The 20,800-nt window shown below is 33.5% G+C and overlaps 1 protein-coding gene across 1 annotated transcript in view; it reads right to left on the bottom strand.

The window, feature by feature from the left end:
* Positions 1 to 11,417: 11,417 nt before the first annotated feature.
* Positions 11,418 to 20,800, bottom strand: part of DPH6 (diphthamine biosynthesis 6) — a 238,271-nt gene continuing 228,888 nt past the window's right edge. The window contains exon 10 of the mRNA XM_016139599.2: positions 11,418 to 12,980. Within this exon, the coding sequence (XP_015995085.2) occupies positions 12,926 to 12,980 (55 nt within the window). The 3' untranslated portion in view covers positions 11,418 to 12,925. The remainder of the gene's footprint in view (positions 12,981 to 20,800) is intronic.

Raw genomic sequence — 20,800 nt, forward strand, 5'->3', positions numbered from 1 at the left:
AGAAAGTTGTAAGCAAACCAAGAAACTTGCATACAAAATTATGCATTTATTCTACACTCTGAGTCAAGTGCAAGTCAGAAAGCACTATTCATTTTGAAAAGCTATCTGACTATTCTTTCTTTTAAAAGCAATTTCCCCAGGTGAACAAATATGAAATGTGTTAAGTTTCTCTTGAGTAATATCAAGGGTGCACTTTTCTATATTTTGAAAGTAATAGAAAGCATAAAAAGATCAGAAGTATTTATCTAAAAAGCTCTCATGGAAGAAAGTTGCCTGCTCAAAAGTAATTCTTAAAAGTTGCATATAGAGGCAGTTCAAGATGGTGGCATAAGATGAACTTGAACTCAGCTCTTCCCACAGACACAACAAATCTACAGCTGCATATAGATCAATTCCATCTGAAAGAGACTTGAAAACTAGCTAAACAGCCCCCCACAAGGAAGGATAAAAGGATTATATCAAGACAGGTAGATGAGGCAGAGACCTAGTCTCATCAAAACTACACCCAATGCATGGTGACCCACAATTAGTAGAGATATCACAAATAGAGAGTTTCCGCCTGAGGAGTGAAGAGTGATATATCCCACATTGGGCACTTCACCTCTTGGAAGTGGCGCCAAAGAGATGAGTGCCCAAAACATGTGGCTTTGAAAACCAATGGGGCTTATGTCCTGGAGAAACTCAGGGTGGTAGGGAATGATGATTGCATTCTTAAAGGGCTTGTGTGCAGACTCAGTCACCCTGGGACCCGGCACAAAAGCAGCAGTATGAAAAATGCCTAGACCACAGGTGAAGGAAAACTACTTGCTAATCTTAAAGCGTCTGCTGGAGGGGCAGGAGCCTGTTGTGATTCTCGCTGGAGAAGAAGGAGCTGGTGGGGGAGCATTTTTGTTTTCTCCTTCTAAACCTGCTAGCATCAGTGAGCATGCTCCACTCCTCAATACCACTAACGTGCCCCACAGCAATGCTCCCTCTTCATGCCGCTCCCATAGTCCCTGCCAAAGCCAGGAGGTATGCAGAGGACACAGAGGGAACACAGTCCTTGAGTACCTGGCTCTGGTAAGATTGTGTTTCTGGGTCCCATGAGTTTGAAATATTTGGACAGAGAGTTCTTGGCAGGCTACTATCCCCAGGTAGCAGATTGAAACACACTCCTAGTCATCCTGTGAAAAACCCTTTTTACTCATCCTAGAACTTCAGCCTGAGGGCAGGCTGCAGATTTACCATGAGTCTAGAGGCTCCACAAGTGCTCTCAATGAATATAGATTGGGGCTGCCATCTTTGTGCTCTCCTTTGGTCTCACTACAGTTTGCTGGTGCCAACCAGAAAGAAGCTATAATCTTTGAAACTGTTGCTAAGGGGAGAGCTCCAGATTGCTTGGTCTGGAGGCCAGCAGGGTCTATGAATGTGGTCCCACAGGACTGTATATATCTGTATACCTTAAAAGATGCTGACTGAGGGTCTAGTTTCTATTCAGCTGAAACTAAGTGCTGACTGAGATCCCTCCCTCAAGAGCACTCACAGGTCTTGGCATACTCTCTACAACTGGGACCTCACAAGAAAAAAAAATCAGGATACATAGACAATCACAAAAATTTGAGAGACAACCAGAGGCTAGGGCAAGGTAACTGATAAGGTTCATCTCCTACACAAGATCATTCCTTCAAGACTAGTAGAGATAGCTATTTTACCTAATACATAGAAACAAACACAGAGAGTCAAGCAAAATGAGGAGACAAAGGAATATGTTTGAAAGAAAGAACAAGATAAAATCCCAAGAAAGAACCTGAATTTACCTGATAAAAAGTTCAAAGTAATGGTCATAAGGATGCTTACCGAACTTGGGAGAACAATGGATGAACACAGACAGTTTCAACAAAGAGACAGAAAATGTAAGAAACTATCAATCAGAAGTTATAGAGCTGAAGAGTACAATCTCTGAACTGAAAAATACAATAGACAGGTTCAACTTCAGACTAGATGAAGCAGAAGAAAAAACAGTGATCTGGAAGATAGGGCAGTGGAACTCATCCGAACAGAGCAGCAAAAAGAAAAAAACAATCAGAAAAAAATGAAAACAGTGTAAGAGATCTATAGAACAACATTAAGAAAAATATCACATTATAGAGTTCCCAGAGGAGAAGAAAGGGAAAAAGGAATAGAAAACTTATCTGAAGAAAAAATAGCTGAAAACTAAAATTTCCAATCAAAAGTGATAGAGTAACCTAATGCATAAATGCACAAGACCCATCTATATGCTGCCCATAAGAGACTCACTTCAACCATGGACCGCAAATGAAGGGATAAAAAAAAAATGTTTCATGCAAATGGAAACCAAAGAAAGCCGGGGTAGCTCTAGTTATATCAGACAATATAAACTTTAAAACAAAGAATGTAATAAAAGACAAATATGGGCATTACATAATGATAAAGGGGTCGATTCTACAAGAAGATATACCAACTGTAAAAATTTATGCATCTAAAACAAGAGCACCTAAATATATAAAACAAATATTAATACATCTAAAGAGAGAAAATGACACCAATAAAATAATAGGAGGAGACTTTAGTACCCCACTTATATGAATTAATAGATCATCTAGATAGAAAATCAATAAACATAAACCTTAAATGACACATTAGAACAGACAGACTTTATAAACACATAGAGAGTTTCCTCCCAAAAGCAGCAAAACACACATTTTTCTAAAGTCCACATGGACTATTCACCAGGAGAGAACATATGAGGCTACAAAACAAGTTTCAACAAATTTAAGGAGACCGAAATCACATCAAGCATCTTTTCTGACCACAATGGTATAAATCTAAAAACCAATTACGAGATATCTGGGAAAATCACAAATATGTGGAAACGAAACAATATGCTACTGAACAACCAATGGGTAAACAAAGAAATTAAAGGGAAAAAATCTTGATACAAAAGAATGGAAATGCAAGACACTGAAGTTTATGAGATTCAGCAAACATAGTTCTAGGAGGGAAGTTTATAGTGATATAGGCATATCTCAAGAAACAAGACAAGTCTCAAATAAACAATGTAAGTCTACACCTAACGGAAGTAGAAAAAGAACAAATGGAGCCCAAAGTTAGTATAAGGAAGGAAATAATAAAGATCAGAGCAGAAATAAATAAAATACTAAAAAGACAATAGAAAAGGTCAAAAAATTAAGAGCTTGTTCTTTGAAAAAGAAAGTAAAATTAGCAAATATTTAGCTAGACTCACTAATAAAAAGAGAGAACTCAAGTAAATAAAATCAGAAGAAATACAAATTATTTTAAGAGACTACTATGAACAATTATACACCAACAAACTGGACAATCTAGAAGAAATGAATAAATTTCCAGAAACATACAATCTCCCAAGACCGAATTATGAAGAAACAGAAAATCTGAACAGATAGATTACTAGTAAGAGATTGAATCAGTGAAAAACAAACAAACAAACAAACAAACAAACTCCCAACAAACGAATGTCCAGGACCAGATGGCGTCACTGATGAATTATACCAAACATTCGAAAAAGATTTAATACCTATCTTCCTCAAATTTTTTCAAAGAATTTAAGAGAACAGAATTCTTCTAAACTAATTTTACTAGGCCAGCATTGCCTTGATATGAAAATCAGACAAAAACAACACACAAAAAAGGCATCTGAATCAAATAATTATACATTTGAAACATATAAGATACTATTAACAATCTTCACCTATTTTAACATTAATAGATAATATTTCTCATTAATATTTTGATTGTCCTTTACTATCCTGAATCCTTACTTTTTTTAGAATAACTTCTTTATGTTCCTAAAATAATCTCACTAGAATTTTGATGAATGCGCTAAAGTACATTAATTGCCATCTCTACAATATTCCCATTCAGAAGCATAATACTCAATATTTATTTTTCTTGTATATTGCTCAAGAAAGTTTCCTAATTCCTTCCAGACAGAGGTCTTGTGCAATTCTTATTAAGGATATGATCAGCTATTTTATAATTGTAATTATTGCCATGAATTTATTTTCTCTCTTCTCCATCTCCAAATCAAGATATTATTGATAGATGAAAAATTTAAAAATATATTACTTATTTTGTATCTTGCCATTTTAATTAATTCTCTTTTTAGTTTAAGTAGTTTTCCAGTTGATTTAATTGGGTTTCTCCACATTAGAATGTACTCAACATAAACATACATTTACTTGAGGTAGGATTCTGAAAATATATTAGATAAATTCATATTATTTGTCAGCCCATTTCCATCATTCCAGTTTATTATATTCTTCTAAAATAGGATGAATAATCCGTGGGCAATATTTGGTATATTTGATCTAAAAAATATTGTATGTGATTTTACACTTCATGAAAATTAAAATTTGTTCTTTTTTCTAATAAATTTCATATCAATTCATTGTTTTACTAAACTGTCTAGAACTTCTAGAATAATCTTAAATTATAGTGCTATTGCTAGGCATCTTTAACTTGTTCCAGATATTTATGTAGACTGTCTCTGCTATCTACAATATAGTAGCTGTTTTCTAGGCACATTTGAAAGGCCTTCATCAAGCATAAACAACGAATAGTAACGGCAATAATATATTTATTACTAATGGTATTGGGGAGACCAAAGATGGTGGCCATCTCGCAGAACTTCCATGTTACTCAAGGAGTTTGTCAGTTAGAAGCCCTTCTCTCTTTAATAATTCTTGGGTGAAAAACACTTCTTTGTTTCCCGAAGTAATGGCTGGATTTATCGGAAAGTTCAAATAAGTTTCCATGATAGAATGTGCTGAACATAAATACATTTCCGTTTAGGTCAAAAGCCTATAACTCTCTAAGAAAATGTTGTATTATTTTAGCCTGTTTCATTGAACCAACTTATCATATTCTTCTGGGACAGTGTGATTTAGCCGTAAGCAAGTAGTGGGTATGTTTTAGCACTAAAACAATTTCTGAATATCACGCAGAACTCAATACATTTTTATTGACATTTGCATTTTTTTATAACGCAAATTTCTCTAAAATCATGTGATACTATCCAATCTAATATAATTTTAACATGGTTTTCAGTAGCTGGTAATTCAGTGACAGAGCAGTTTTCACTCACAGGCTGATCCAGTTTAGCCCTCGCTGACAACCAGCACAAAGAAATAGTTTATTTCCTCTTGGCTTTAACAAAGTCAGTGTCCTGAGAGGGAGAGAGGTGCTAATATATCTGAGCACTTCAGTGAGAAAGAGAGAAAATCACTTATGTTTCTCAAATAAAAAGACTGCTTCAGGGGAAAAAGGAGTCTGGAAAAATCTGTTTTGGGTACATAGCTCTCCTGAGTAATTCTTTCCCATTTCTATGGGCAAATAAATACAATTTCTTCCCATTTTCCATTATGGAAATAAAAGGAAACATTAAAAGTTTTTGAAATACACATATCCTTGATTTTCTGTAGATAAAGATTGTTAATAGTATCTTATATGTTTCAAATGTAAAATTATTTGATTCAGATGCCATTTCCTCCCCCTCCTTCCAAAAAATTCATTTGAGCAATCAGTGGTCTTCTCCGCCAAAGATTTCATTAGATTCACAAATAAAACAATACAACATCATTAAACAAAGCATGGTAATCTTTTTTAATCTCACTGTGGAACAATATATTAAAAATCAATTTTTTTCTAAGCACTTCCTGGGTGCCATGTTCTTTATTTTACCCGTGTTAAATATCCTCATTACAATTACTTCAGATTAATATCAAATCTCAATTTAATCCCAACCGTTGAGAATTAAAAAATACCGTTCTAAGATGAAAGGACAAATGCTACCTAGTTATTTGTATGCACTTTTTGTTTTTAACATGGATCATAAGTGAACTGTATTTTAATAACTTAAATCATTGCACATCAAAATAATATGTAGTTACCAAATAAACCCGCAAATGCAGAAGAAATAAACAGTAATTGCATATTTTTACTATTGATTTCATGTGAAGTCCCAAATGGTTCATGTCGATATTTTTCAGAACTCTTAGCTTTGTCTTAAAACATAACCAATTATATTAATTAATTGGTAGGAGATCATTGACAATGAAATCTAGGGCATAGCTTTTGATAATCTAACAGCACAATTTTTGTTAATGTCAGCCATCACTTTTTATCTTTTGAAGTCCTGCTTTTGCATTAATTGTCAAACTCTTGAGTAGTCTTTTGGTGGAGATTTTGCCTTACGTTTTCAAAAAGAAAGCTTGCTTTCAATTAACAGTTCCTTAACAAGGTTTGACAATGTTATATTGTACATCTAAATTTTTATTTATTTTCCTTTTCATTGTTGGCAATTTTCTAAGCTTGAAACCATTTTTCTTTTGGCAAACATCAATCTTTCCTGCACGTAAATACACCATAGTTGACAAACTGCTTTTGTTCAAGAACTTCAGCTTATATATTGCCTTAGTATGCCAAAATTTATTTCTTTATTCACTAGCATGATCCAGTTACTGTCATCCTGTCTTCAGAAATAGAGTAGGTGGCCTGGAAAAAAACTTTCTTTCTGATAAACTTGATTAAATCAAAGTCAGAATGACTCAGCACTGAATTTTAAAAATTTATTATTGAGCAGCTTCAAATTATTTCCTCTATAAGAGCATTACATCTTTAAAGAAGATTAGTTGGATAAATATTCCAGTACTCTTAAAATATAATAAATAAAATGTGATCCACACAGGCCTTGCTTAGTTAAAGCACAATTTTAATATCTTTTGTTTTTCTTTAAATAATCTGAGGCAATATGAAATTCTTGGAACTCATATTAAATTATGAAGTTTAGTCTTCATGTGTTATTTTTAGAAATGTATGACCTTTTAGGGGATGGGGTATGCGTCTTACTCTGAAATCTAGATAAAAATCTTCATGAAAAAAACCTCTAACAAAATATAGTGAAAAATGTCATTCTTCCATTAGAAATGTAATCAAACTGCTCAGTTATAGATATTTTCTTCTTGCCATCACTGGAAAGATATAACAAAATTTCTCCAAATGTAAAAAATTTAAATTAAAAAGGGAGGAATAAAATCTTCTTAAAATAGCAATTCCACAGAACAATAACCACATAACTACATTGCAGTTTTGCCTAAGAGGATGTTTTCCTGTTTGGAATCCAGAGCAATAGTTGATATGTCTGCTTTTAATTCTCAGTCTCTCAATGTATGAAAAGAGTACTGAGAAGGAAGGAGGGATGGAGAGAGATAAACACAGATAATGAGAAAATTGAAAAAAGGATTGGAGAGGGTTAAAGTCTGCAAAGGTAGATACTGTAGTCTTCCCTTTTCCACAGAAAATATGTTCCAAGACTCCCGTGGATGCTCAAAGCTGTGGATAGTACCAAACTCTATACATAATGTTTTTTCTTATAGATACACATCCATGATAAAGTTTAATATAAATTAATCACAATAAGAGGTTAACAACAATGACTAATAATAAAATAAAACAATTATAACAATGTGCAATTATAACAATGTGCTGCAATAAAGGTTATGTGAACATGGTCACTCATTTCAGGGGATCCCTTGCTGAAGACTCTGTATAGCTCAGTGCTTTCTGATGCAACATGTTGTAGTCAATCAGAACAAATATATTTGCTGTATATATCTACCATCCAGAGATTTAATGCCTTTGCCATCAATTCACTTATCACACACTGTGGCAGTAACTTTTGCAGTTTCATGTGCGACAACAGAAGTAGCGCAAATTTCTTTTTCCTTCTTCACATTTTAGGTATAGAAATTATTCTTACCATAGCTCTTTGCAACCCCAGCATATATATATATATTTTTTTCTCTATTAAGTCAATAACTTTTAACTCTTCACTTAAAGTAAGCAGTTTACAACTTCTCTTTGGCATATCTGAATTGCCAGCCTCACTGCTCTTGTGCTTTGGGGCCATTATTAAGTAAAATAAGGGTTACTTGAGCCCAAGTTCTGTGATATTGTGACAATCAATCTGATTACTGAGACGGCTACTAAGTGACTAATGTGTGGGTAGCGTATACAGTGTGGACACGTTGGACAAAGATGATTCATGTCTAGGCAGGATGGAGTGTGATTTTCATACTCAGACTGGTGTGCAACATAAAGCTTATGAATTGTTTATTTCTGAAATTTTCCATTTAATATTTTTGGACCACAGTTGGCTGCATGTAACTGAAACTGCAGAAAGCAAAACTACTGATAAGGAGGAACCACTGTACAGAATTCAGAGTAAAAGAATATTCCAAAATTTTACTGGAAAACACTCACATATATGATTCCATAAACAAAATAAAAGGCTTTAGTGACAGCAAACTATTCATGCCTCTTTATTTTAGATTTTGATTTTTAAATAGTAAACATAAATATATGTAGAATATTTCAAATTCCTATTACTTTAATTTGTGCTAGTCTAGTTCTTGGTTTATTATTGGTCCTGAGATTTCTATCAAAATACTATCTATGCCATTTTAACCCATGCTTCTGCAATTGTCCTAGAGTGTTGGAAAATCTGGACTCATCAGGGTGTATTTGGTCCACTTGCATTTGCCAGGGCAGTAGGAATGCAAATATGTTCTTTTGCTTTAAATCATACAGTAGAGAGTCTACCTGGAATGGAATGTCTCTAGATGGGTTGAAGTTATCTTGTCCTCCTGGCCCACTGAACCCTATTAGATATTTTTGACTAAATAAAGCTTGGTCAGCTTACTTTCCAATATAATTACATGGTCTATTTCTATAAGAACTTTTTTTTAAAGACTGATATTATCAAAATTCAGTACAAATTTTCTATTTGATTAGTGAGATCACATTATGGTTTTGAAAGTATATAACTAAACTCTTTCTATTTCCACTTGTTTTTGCGGATGTATACCATCTTACCCTATTTCTCAGTACTGCAATCAGCAAAAATTGAGTTCTTGATATATGCAAGGCAGTGAGTCAGATACTGGGAATTTAGTGGTGTCAGTCAGTAATGAAGGTGACTTAATATATTCATAAGTTAAATGGAGAAATGTTTAGTTTTTATACCTCTGCAATTTTTTCTCAGTAACAAAGACACAAATTAATCAAACAAAACAAAATGCTGTTGGACAATGTGTCCTGATTTTTAGTTTGAAAAAAATGTTCACTACTGGCAAAAGAATTTTAGTTTGGAAAACTAAAGATTTTTAGTTTTGAAAAAATTGTCACTACAATGGCAATAGAAGTTTAAGAATGACTCAAACTATCATTTTCTAACTGCAATTGCAAAAGAGAGGCAAGACTACACGCATTCAGTATGTATTTAAGCAATACCATAACATAAAATATAAAAGCAAAAATTGAAGTTCTCTTCCACTCTGGATTTCATTTATTTCTATTAGTGAGAAAGTGATTCTGGAATGATGTCAAACATTTGGGAAGATGGTGCAGCAATGATACTACACCAGCAATAATCCTTCCCTGAATAACTCAATTTCAAATTGAAAATAAAATATAACTAGAACCTGAAACACATCATTATATCCTTAAGTCCACAGTTATATTAGAACATAATTTTAGGAAATCTATTGAGGGTAGAAACTTATGCAAGAGCTAAATGTTAGAGTCTTCAAGACTATCCCTCCCTCTCTGCCTTCCACAGGACAAAGATGATATTAGGAGAGAACTGTTACGGAATCTCTACTTGGTTCACTTTTGGGATCCTATCTTTAACTTACTGGGAGCTCCAAATATTGTTTTCAGCTTTAAAACCTTCAAGACCAAACTGATAACTTGGTCAGAAATCAGATAAGTAAACACAAAGGTTTAGAAAGATAAATGCCTATCATATATTAACTGAAAGGTTATTAATGTTACCATTCACACATCGATATAATTAAATGCATGCATGGTAACTCAATAAATTACTTAAATTTTCCAGTTACTATAGAAATTAATGTATTAAAATTCAGAAATCAGCGTCCCCATGATATTATAATACAATAAATATTTGGAATATTTCCATCTATTAATAATGCCATCTGTCCTATCCAGTACAAATGGACTACAACCCATATGGCTCCTCTTCTCATTGATTACTCTGATGAATGAAACAGCAAAACTACTCATAAGTCCATCATATTGTATAATGCTGTCATTAAAAATACACGGAAAAGGAAAAACACGAGATATTACTTAATTTGAAACTGTCAAGTTAATTTAGCAAAGTTTTAAGAACCAATATTATGATCCTAAAAAGTACCAGCATGTTGAATAATATTGTCAGTCTGTACTCCACTAGCATCTTCAAAAAAACGTAAGAACCAAAAAATTTCTGGCAAGAGTATAATAGCTTATTATATGTTCAGATTACTAATTATTCCAATAAGAATATAGTCAAATACTTTTTCAGGAATGGGTAATTAAATTAAAATTGCTCTTCCTTCACTTTGTAGAAAATTATAAAATGATCATTTAACTTCTGATAGCGAGTCATTTTTAAAGCAAAAGTAGATACATTCTTTATACCTTTTAATACTAGCCATAAATTTCAACCCAGCAAAATGATCTTTCCCAAACTCATTTTCTTCTTAGCTATAAATGCACTCTCTTGTAACAGCAAAATAATGACATAAAATCATTCTTTAGCAAATTACTATAAACAGTACCTAAATTGACATTAACTAAGCAGAAAACTAAATACCACTAACTGCAATATTCAAGTTTTCTGTTTAATGTGGTAATTTGCATTACATTTTGTAAGACAGGTATGGTTGGAATGCAAGAAATTATCTTTATTTTTTAAGATCTGTAAAGATGACCAGTATTTATTTTGCCCCTTAGCCTCGCTGAAAATATTCTACAAGCTATCCTTGGTGAAATACTCTTTCCAAATTGGGACACACATCTGTGGATAATTGAGAAGAAATATATTAGCATAAATATGTTCCCTCTATAGCAAAACTTAAGTTTAGTTTAAATAATTAAAATTTTTATATTATCTTATTTTTAGCTTGCATTGAATACCAAATGAAGCGACTACAGGGGGCGGGGGTGGGATAGATCTGTGAATTAGCTCAAATTCAAATGTGTCGGCCACAGCAAAAGCAAATTAAAATAAAGAAAAAATTCAGGAAATATTTTTCCTATTAATTGAAGAATTCTGTAGACCCCAGAAGTCACAAGGAAAAGCTCTCAGATACGCAAGGCTTACACCTACTGGATTCAGAGAAACTGCAAATGTCATAACCAAAGTAAGAGATGGCTAGTGCTGACTCTGCCTTGTTAGCAGGTGCAGCAATAAGCAGGCTCATTGATGGAAAACCAGGCATCATGTGCCAGATCAGCAACAAACAGCATGACCCTATGTTCCTGTTGGATCTAAGGAAACACTCCCACCTTTACAAATGTGAAAACACATAATGTTAAGAGAAATTTCAAGGTCAAGCCACTGATTATTATCTGTTATTGTATCAATACCACATGATTTTAATTGTCTCTTTATATTTTAATGTCTGACAGTGGAAGCCTTTCTTATTCTTCCTCTTCTCCCCTATTCCCTTGTTTCTTCTCCAGTTTCTCCTTTTGGTAAAAGTATCCAGGCTATTTCTGCCTGCTTTATTCTTCCATATCTACTTTAGAATCATTGTGCTAAGTACCTTCCTTGTGAGACTTAATTCTAATAAAATTAAATTTATTTTTTAAATAAAATGATAAAAAACAGGTCTTTTAAAATCATTTCCATTAGAAACATGGTATATCTTTCCAATTTTTAAAAGTTTCATACTGCTATAAAAATCTATGGCTTTTTTTTTTTTTATAGAAGCCCTGAAACTTCTTATAGATTTTGATACAACTGTGCATATCGTCTTCTTCTCCCATTATCTGTTTTAATTGGTTACTGCTGATATTCAGAAAGTAAAAGATTTGGTAAACTCTTACTAAACTCTAAATTTACTAAAACTCTTAGTAGTTTTACCTGTTGTACACATGTCTCATGGGTTTACTAAGCAGATAGTAGTTATCACCTGAAATAATGATTGTATTGCCAATATAACTTGCAACATTAACAATGAAAAGATTCTTCTTAGTTCTTTCTAGAATAAATTCCATTCATCAGCTTAATCTATTATTCATTTTAAAAATCCATTACTTTCTGATGACTCAATAGTATAAATAATGATATGATCTAAATTCGATATATTTCAGAAATGGCTTTTAATGTCTGTAGAATAACTAGGAGTTACAACCCCAAACAGGGTACAGACCTCATGCTGAAAAATAGAATCCCTGTTAAATATTTTAGAAGAAAAGATAGATAAGGCCCTTTCTAAGTGTCCTTGGAGAAATAAGATAAAACTTACCCCTTGCGAACAAAATATCAGAAAGATAAACCCCCATTCCCCAAAAGTACAGTATGACATACTAGCAGAAATTTTTCTAAGCAGAGTATTTTTCAACATTTTCTGAGAGCTCTAAGGTGCTCTTAAAGAACTCTTACCTTATTGCTTTGGAGAATTAAGATAAAGTTAGTGATGACTATAACTTTCTATTAAGTAATTTTCTTCCTCAGTTTTGCACAGCCACTTACAAGGCAGAACATAACAGCTCAATCAAAACTTATTATACCAAATTTAGTTTAAACCGTTATGAAATGTACTGAAAAAGACTTGATATTGTCTGAAGAAAACCTTTTCATAAATTGTTCTTTTGTAGACTAGAAATAAAAAAAGTACTGCAGGTATCTTTTAATGTGTCCTTAAGTTCTTCTGCCAGGTATCCAGAGCAGTCATAATAAATTGTTGCTGTTATATAACAAGTTGTCATGAGAATGTGATGAAGTCCAGGAAGCCTCTATGTGTAGCCTCCAGAATTTTCAGGGTATGGTTTAAAGACATGGAAACTTGCATTTGTACTGTACCACTCACAAGTTTCATTGTGCAAAGTACCAGCGCAATTTTCCCAGCAAGGTACAGGACATCTCCAAACTAAAACAGAAAACAAAAATTAAGGTCAGAAATAAGAAAATATACTTCTGTCCTCATTCAAGCTATTTCCAAGTTCTCACTCAAATGGGAAAAAGGAGAAAATAATAATCATACCAATTTTGGTGGGTTATTCTAAGGATTAAAAGTACTGTATATAAAATATCTATTTTACAGTATTTAGGCTTAGGCTCAGAGCGGCAATCAATACATGATAGCCATTATTATCATTTCTGAATTAAGACTTTGAACCAAATTAAAGTTCAGCTTTGAATAATTAACCACTATATTTGTTTTACAGAGTAAGGTTAATATCAGGATGAACAGTTATACACATTGGGTATTAAAAGAAAAAATAAGCTCTGAGTATATGTGATTAACACTTCTATAATATCATGATATATGTCTTCATTCATTGGACACAGATATCACCAACATGTTATTTATTCTTGAGAAACATTTGACATAAGTTAGAAGAAAGACCTGTTTTAAGGCTGTGCATAACCTCAAAGGTGGCATTGTGTTTTAATGGGATGAGGGGCTGTGGTGCTTGGGTCCTGAAGAGGGCTTTCAACATGTGTCTATAAAACTGAAAATAGATCTGCACCTTACCATTTCAGACTCATCAAAAGACATAGGCTTTTTGGCTCCTAACAGTTGATGGATCACATATTTCTGCAAATCATTCTCTATAATTGGCCATGAATTATATGAGACCTTTTTACAAAGCATCTGTTTTCTTTTTCTGTCAAGACATCTACTAGATCTTGCTCCAAAAAAGCAAGGAGGATAATAAAGGCGCTCAACTCTCTGATTTTCATGAAAATTCTGGGAGTTTTTTTCACTATTGGAAAAAGTAAACATATGAACTGTTCATATATATATATATATATATATATATAGAGAGAGAGAGAGAGAGAGAGAGAGAGAGAGAGAGAGAGAGAGAGAGAGAGAGAGAGACCAAATATAGGGTGGTAGAGAGTAACAACATTTTTTTCTCCCCCATTCCTGGGGTATATAAATTCTTTAATAGAGACTTTGCTGAACTTTTATCACAACTAAAAATTCTTCAGTATTAAAGCTCAGTGAAAAGAAATCTCAGTGTCTGGAAGACAAGGCAATCAAACCATGTGACAGTCCCATATGCAACTCCAAATCTGTCCTCATAACTGTCTGTAGAGCTTACAAAAGAGTCACACATGTAGCTATTGGAAGAATATCTTACACAGTTTGGCACATAAGTTCTAAGATTAGCAGCTGAAGAGGGGGAGGAGGAAGAGATGAACATAATAGATTAACTGACGCCCATCTACTATCTTTCTAAATTGTTTGGAATGTTAAAAATATTGTTTTGATCAATCTATATATACAACCTAAAATTTGAAAGAGAAATGCAAAGCATGTTGTGGTTGAAAGAACAAATGGTTTTAAAAAAACACTATGAAATATATGTCACTGAACAAGGGAGTCCAGCCAGCTCCCAAGTGGCATGTTAACATGATGAAAAGCAAATTCGGGATGCTGTGAATCAAAGAGGCATGGGTCTATTTTTAAAGAGGTCTGTGTCTCCCCACCCTGTTTGCCAAGTATAGTTTTTCTGGAGAAGTCCAGTCTCCCAAATAGGTAAGCTTCTAAATGTTCCAGGAGGTACCTACCCAACACTTGAATACTTCCTCCTTTTATAAGGTCTGCGGCTCTACATACATCATCCGTGTTAATACTAGACAAACAGAAGAGCTGTTCAACTAGTTCACTTCTCCTATTCGTGAACAGATTGTTCGAGACATAATATGAATACTAATTAATGATAAAATATCTGTGAGTGTTTTGAAATATGGACGAAGATAGCACTTTTTGAAAGGCGCCCAGATAGGTCTTATGCAACAAGCCCCACTGGTTATATGAAGGGTCAGGGTACAACTTGGAGATATTAAGGCAAAATTGACAGAGTTTTTGGCTCCAATTTAGTGGATTACTGTGGATGACTTTTTTTTTTTTTTGAAGGGATGGAGGTTAACACTCTTTTTAAACCTTTTCTTCTGTTAAATTAAAAGAGTTTAAAATGGAAACTCTCTTCACAGACAAATAGACAGAAAAATGGTCAGAATTTTGTTAGAGGTCACCTTTTTGTTAGAGGAAGAGCGAGACTCCAACATGTTTGATTCAGAATTACAGGTCTATACTCTGCTACAAAAGGAATACAGCAGGTTGGGTCTGACCCAGTGCCGAGTGCCCAAGGCTGACTCAGGCACTCTGATTGCAAGTCTGGGGAAAGCCATTTAAAATAATACTATTCCTCTTCAATTCTCGTTTTACAAATGTTTCATTTAGTCTCAGAAAAGTGTCATAGCAATATCAGAAATATAATTTTCTGTTAAAGGGCAAAGCATAGTATTAGATTCAATTATGAAGACAATCTAAAATATTTTGTAGTAAGAGCCTAAGCCAGTATGAAATGTGTATCTCCGTTCCTTTCCTTCTAAAACTGAATATTGTACTTTCTCCTTAAAACCATTAGTACATGCCCCATCTGGTCTCAGAAACTGTATCTTATAACAGACTAGTCTCTGTTTCACCTCTAATCTTGATATCTAACATGAATGCTTAAATAGTTCTTTATAATCTTTGGACTTCGGTAATTGTAATTTGTTCTAATGCCAAAGAAAAGAGAAGAGGACTATCAAAACTTAAGCATAACAAAATAATTTACATCTGACCTTAGGGCTGTTTTTGAATTGAATGTTAACGATGGATTTATAAAGTATTAGAAAAATTCATTTGCCTCACTCAAAGAAATGAAAATGTTTCATAAAAATCATATTTGAGAAAGAATTTATGTTGGCCACAACCTGTAAACTGTATTTAACGTTCAGTATCTCCTTATCTGTCTGAGAAGTAGACCTGGGATTCCTGCACTTTTACAGAATTTGATGACTCTTTCCAAGACTGATTCAAGGTTTGTTCCAAACCTCCTTGAGGGCACAAGAAAGAATCAATTATTTGCATTTCAAAGTTTTTCTTTATATTCAACTAAATCCCCCCAAAAAAGGGACAATGTCAACAATTTTGCAATTATCAAATGAGATGTTGTTAATAGTAGTTGCTTAAAATGACAGTAAAAGTTAAATCCACACAATAAAAAAGAGAAGGAGCATATTAAAATAATTGTGGATATGAATTTTTGTGAGATCATGCATTTTTATACTTGTTTATATATATTCATATTTCTCATTATAGGATAATCTTTTCCCCACCTCTCCAGAATATCTGTTGTTAGTGTTTGAAGGCTACTGCAAGGCTTTTCTCAAATAGTCAGAAAAAAAGAGACAAAGAATGCTTTCTGACCTGGATCCAAACCCAGGCAGGGCTTGGATCTCTGCTTACCAAGATGGTAACACAGACGATGAGCTTAAAGAGGAGAAGAGCCGTGGCATCTAATACTTCTGTGTGTTTCAAATATCTTCATATTGAAGTTATGTTGTTTAGTAAATACAAGAGGTAGTGTTTTCCTCGGAAGTAACAGTACACCTAGGGCTACATAGGGCTACTCCGATTTACCAAGAGTTCTGTTAGGACTTTGGGGTTGATTGAGTTTCTACTTTCTAAGTATCAGAGGGTAAAATAGAATTTAAAATAGTTTTATAAACAGTTGACATATAGAATCATTAGCAGCAGAAGTGTGTAGGAAAGGATTTTCACCTTCTTACGTTCTTCTATTGCTCAGGCCCAAAACCTTGCAATCTTCCTTGAATCCTTTGTTTTACTCCTCACCTTTGGCCAGGAAATACACCTTCAAGATATATCCAGAATTCAACCACTCACCAAGTTTAATATTATCCTTCTGATCTAAGTCACTATCATTTTTCATCTGGAGTAGTGAGATAACTTCCTAACTGGTCCATCTGCTTCTACCCTTGGTAGAGTCTATGCTTAAGCCAGTGCCCAAATGACACTCTTAACATGTAAGTCACATCAGGTCAGTCGTCTGCTCAAAACCCTCTTGGCTTCCCACTGTACTCCCTCCCATGGCCTATAGAGCCTAGGACAGTCCCTGGTCCTCTCCTCTTACCTCTATGGCCTTGCCATCTATCATTCTCTTGTAAGGTCACTGTTTTAGCCACATTAGTCTCATGGCTCTTTCTCACAACCCTCAAACCTTGAACATTTCCATGTTATCACATTTCCACTGGTTGTTTCTTATGTCTGGATTGTCTTAAGTTAGTAATCTACTTGGCTGAATCCTTCACTTCTTGCTCAAATGACCCTTTCTCAATGAGCCAATCCATGACCACCTTATTTAATGTAACTTTCTCCTCCTCTCTCATCATTACCTCCTTTTGCAATCTCCCTTATCTGAAAATTTTTGTCTCCCTCATCAGCATATAAGTTCCATGAAGGCAGTAGCATAGAACCCAACACATAGGGCGTGTTTAATATCTGCTGAGAGAATCCATTTTGGAGGCAACAGAATGAATAATATGGGGGCGCTTTTTGTCAAGAACAAATACTGAAAATCATGGGAAACACTGAGAAAACAGAGCCAGTAAGACATGGGTTATGTGCCTTTGGATAAGGTACACTGTGAAACCAGTTTTCTTATCTGTAAAATGATAATTATAATATCTATATGACAGATAATGTATATGGGGTGCTCAGTACTTGTTAGACAATCTATAAATAGTAATGATTATTCTAATGTCGAATTACCAGAAAATCTTTTGATCCCACAAACAAAGCAAATGTTTTGTTAGTATATAGATTTGTTTTCAATTATTACTTGGTTGCTTAATTGCTCGAGAATTATGGTAGTAATTTTTTCCTTTGACTTGAACTCTCATGCTGTCTTCACATTTAATGCTGTTGGTTTAGCCACATGACTGAATTACAACTTATTGCTTCTTATAATAGTATGAGAAATGTTAATAATTTAATACTAGTGAAAATTTGATTTAACGAATTCTTAAATCATAACAAATTACTATTCTATCAAGGTTTATGTTTATATATAGCATAAAGCTAATTATGGTCATTCATTTATTTACTCAGTAAATTTTTACTGAATGCTTGTTATGTGTCAAGTACCAAATGTTTGCTGGGGATACAATATGAAAATATGTCACCCTACTCTGAAAGAGTCACAGTCTAGTGGGAAGACAGTTATGCCAACAGAGGGCCATTGAATCGTTTGGAAGACCAGCAAAAAATGTATTACAACAGTTTAATCAAGAGACAACAAGTTGCTGAACTGAGCTAGTGGCCGCGGGTTGAAGTGGAGGGTACCTCTATCTTTTGATGATATTCACCAGCTAGAAGAGACAGAATGTGATACTTGACAGAACACATATTTGGGGAAGGCAGATTGTAAAGGAAAAAATCTAGGCTGAGTTATTGATTTCTAGTTTGATCTACAGGCACAAGATGTAAAAATGATGTGCTAAGCAAAAATATTTTCTCTTTAAAATCGAACACATGGAATCATTTGTGTTATTTGAATCAATAAGAGAAAATGTAAGGGATAATGATGTTAAATTTAAGTAAAAGAGATAAAATAGAAAAAAAATAAAATGCCAACAAATGCAACTAATTACATTACCACCATATAAATAAATTAAGTGTAATGATTTATGATGATAAAATCACTGGGACATAAATTTTAAATTACTGGTTCATGAATAACCTTGAATTTTCATTTCTCTTTTGTTCTATAGCAAATATCCAATACCTTCTGTCAACAGCAATGTATTTAAAAGAGCATACCAATGTCCTCATTAAGGTGAGACTCAAATGTGGTTCTAACCTTTAACTTTGAGACAGATGCCCCAGAGGCATTTTAGCACTTGTGTGCCCACCTTTTTCCAGCTTGCTGCAATCATTTAGCAGCAGAAAAGTTTATATTGTAAAGGGATATAGTCCTTGGGTTGGTCTGCTCTTTAAAAAGCTATTCAGGATTTCAATTGCAAGTTGCTTGCTGCACAAAAATCCTCAAACACAACCACAGGATTTCAACCAGAACTCAAGCATTTCGCAAAGAAACGATACATCATTCGTTTAAAGAGAATGAAACACCTGTTTCTAACAGTGATTTTAGTCAATAAGTAATAAACTAAATCTTTGTTATGAATGCTTTCTGGTGTCTGTTGCCCTTTGGAGGGCAAAGTGCACAAAAGATTCAGTGACCTTGTGACTTGACAGTCAAATAACTACTATTATGTTCAGTCAATGTAAATGAGCATGGCTGACAATTGGCTAATTGGCTGCTTCTGGTCAGCCAAGTGTACTTTTGACCTTAATGAAAACCTAATCAATTAATACTTAAGGCAATAAAGACCTCTTGCCGATTAAGTTAGACAGAAATCATCTTTTTCTCACAAGATTATAGCTGTAAATTGGCACACTTTTAATTTAATATATGATAATCCTCTCTTATTAGGACCCTCTCATTTAGCTAACATGTAAATTGAAGTATAAAATATAAAATCTTTAATTCAAAATTATGTTTAAAAGGCTTTTTAAAAAACAAACTAATTCAAATACAAAAATGATAACGTCTGGTGTGCATTTGAATTATATGTTAATCAATTGAACATAGTCAAAGAGTTGAAAAAAATACATCTTTTCTTAAAACTGAATGAGTCCATATTAAAATTCTAGAGAAAATGTAAAATTTGATAAATTATATTTTTGATTTGAGTCTCTTTTCTGGGAGATACTAGGATGATAGTAGGTGGCATTTGAGAAGCATATTTTTCTTTTTATTAAAGAAATGCTACTCTTGGATTTCATCAAGAAACGTTCCTAAAAGAAAAAGTTCTTTATACATCAGAAATTGTTGTTTTAAGTCGTAAAGTGGAATCTTCTGTAACTTGATCAATATAAAGCAGCATTTCTTTATTGCTCTGTAGACTAGGTAAACAGTCTCTATGTTGAAATGATACCATGATTTGTAGGAGCATCCAGAATTATTCTTTGCTTACATGTATGTATCTAAACTGGCAAAAGAACAAGTTTATCATTTTAGGTTAAAATTTATCATTTGGACACAATAACTAAAACTTACAATTCTTCTCTTTTAATATTCTTCTCCTCTGGGAATAAGTTTTCCTTTTTAAAGCTTTGCAACTCCTTTGGCTCAGATGACACATTTGGAAATGTATGTAATTTATATATGAGTAGAGATACTATTCCTTTAAAAAAGAATACTTAAAAAGCAACAGCTGTGTATCTGCAATAACTGTTTCATGAGACTTTTAATAAAGATAAATACGCAAATATGTCATACTATTTTTAACACACCATTTTTACACAGTGTAGTGACTGAAAACAGAACACACATTCTGCATATTTAGATTCGTAATGAGAAATATGCACCATTCAGAACTGAAGTTATTGTCATATTGTAGCGAGTAATAAAAAATATGTTTTGGATGGTAAATAAAATGAGTGCTAAATCATAACGCCACTGACAAAGTCCAGGGTAGTTGTGTAGATGCCACTACCATGTCATCAATATTATTTAAAAAACTACAAAGCATCGCTCATATTCCTCTACTGATATCTAGTTGCATTTCTCAAATATTAACTAGTTGTATTTCTCAAACAATATTAGCTAGTTAATATCTAATAGTATTTCTCAAAAAATAAGTAAATTTAATCTAGACTCTGCGTTTTGAAGACAGGACATACTGGGTTTCAAAATTTAGATTAGCAATTCTGTTTATTAAATCAAGTTAAGTATTTTGTATAGAATCATATCAGAAATTCACAATGGAGTTAGAATTAAATCCCACAGGTTCATTTGACCTTACTATGGTAAGTGTTCTTTT

Source organism: Rousettus aegyptiacus, unplaced genomic scaffold (assembly GCF_014176215.1).
Source record: "Rousettus aegyptiacus isolate mRouAeg1 unplaced genomic scaffold, mRouAeg1.p scaffold_m13_p_3, whole genome shotgun sequence".
Classification (NCBI taxonomy): domain Eukaryota; kingdom Metazoa; phylum Chordata; class Mammalia; order Chiroptera; family Pteropodidae; genus Rousettus; species Rousettus aegyptiacus.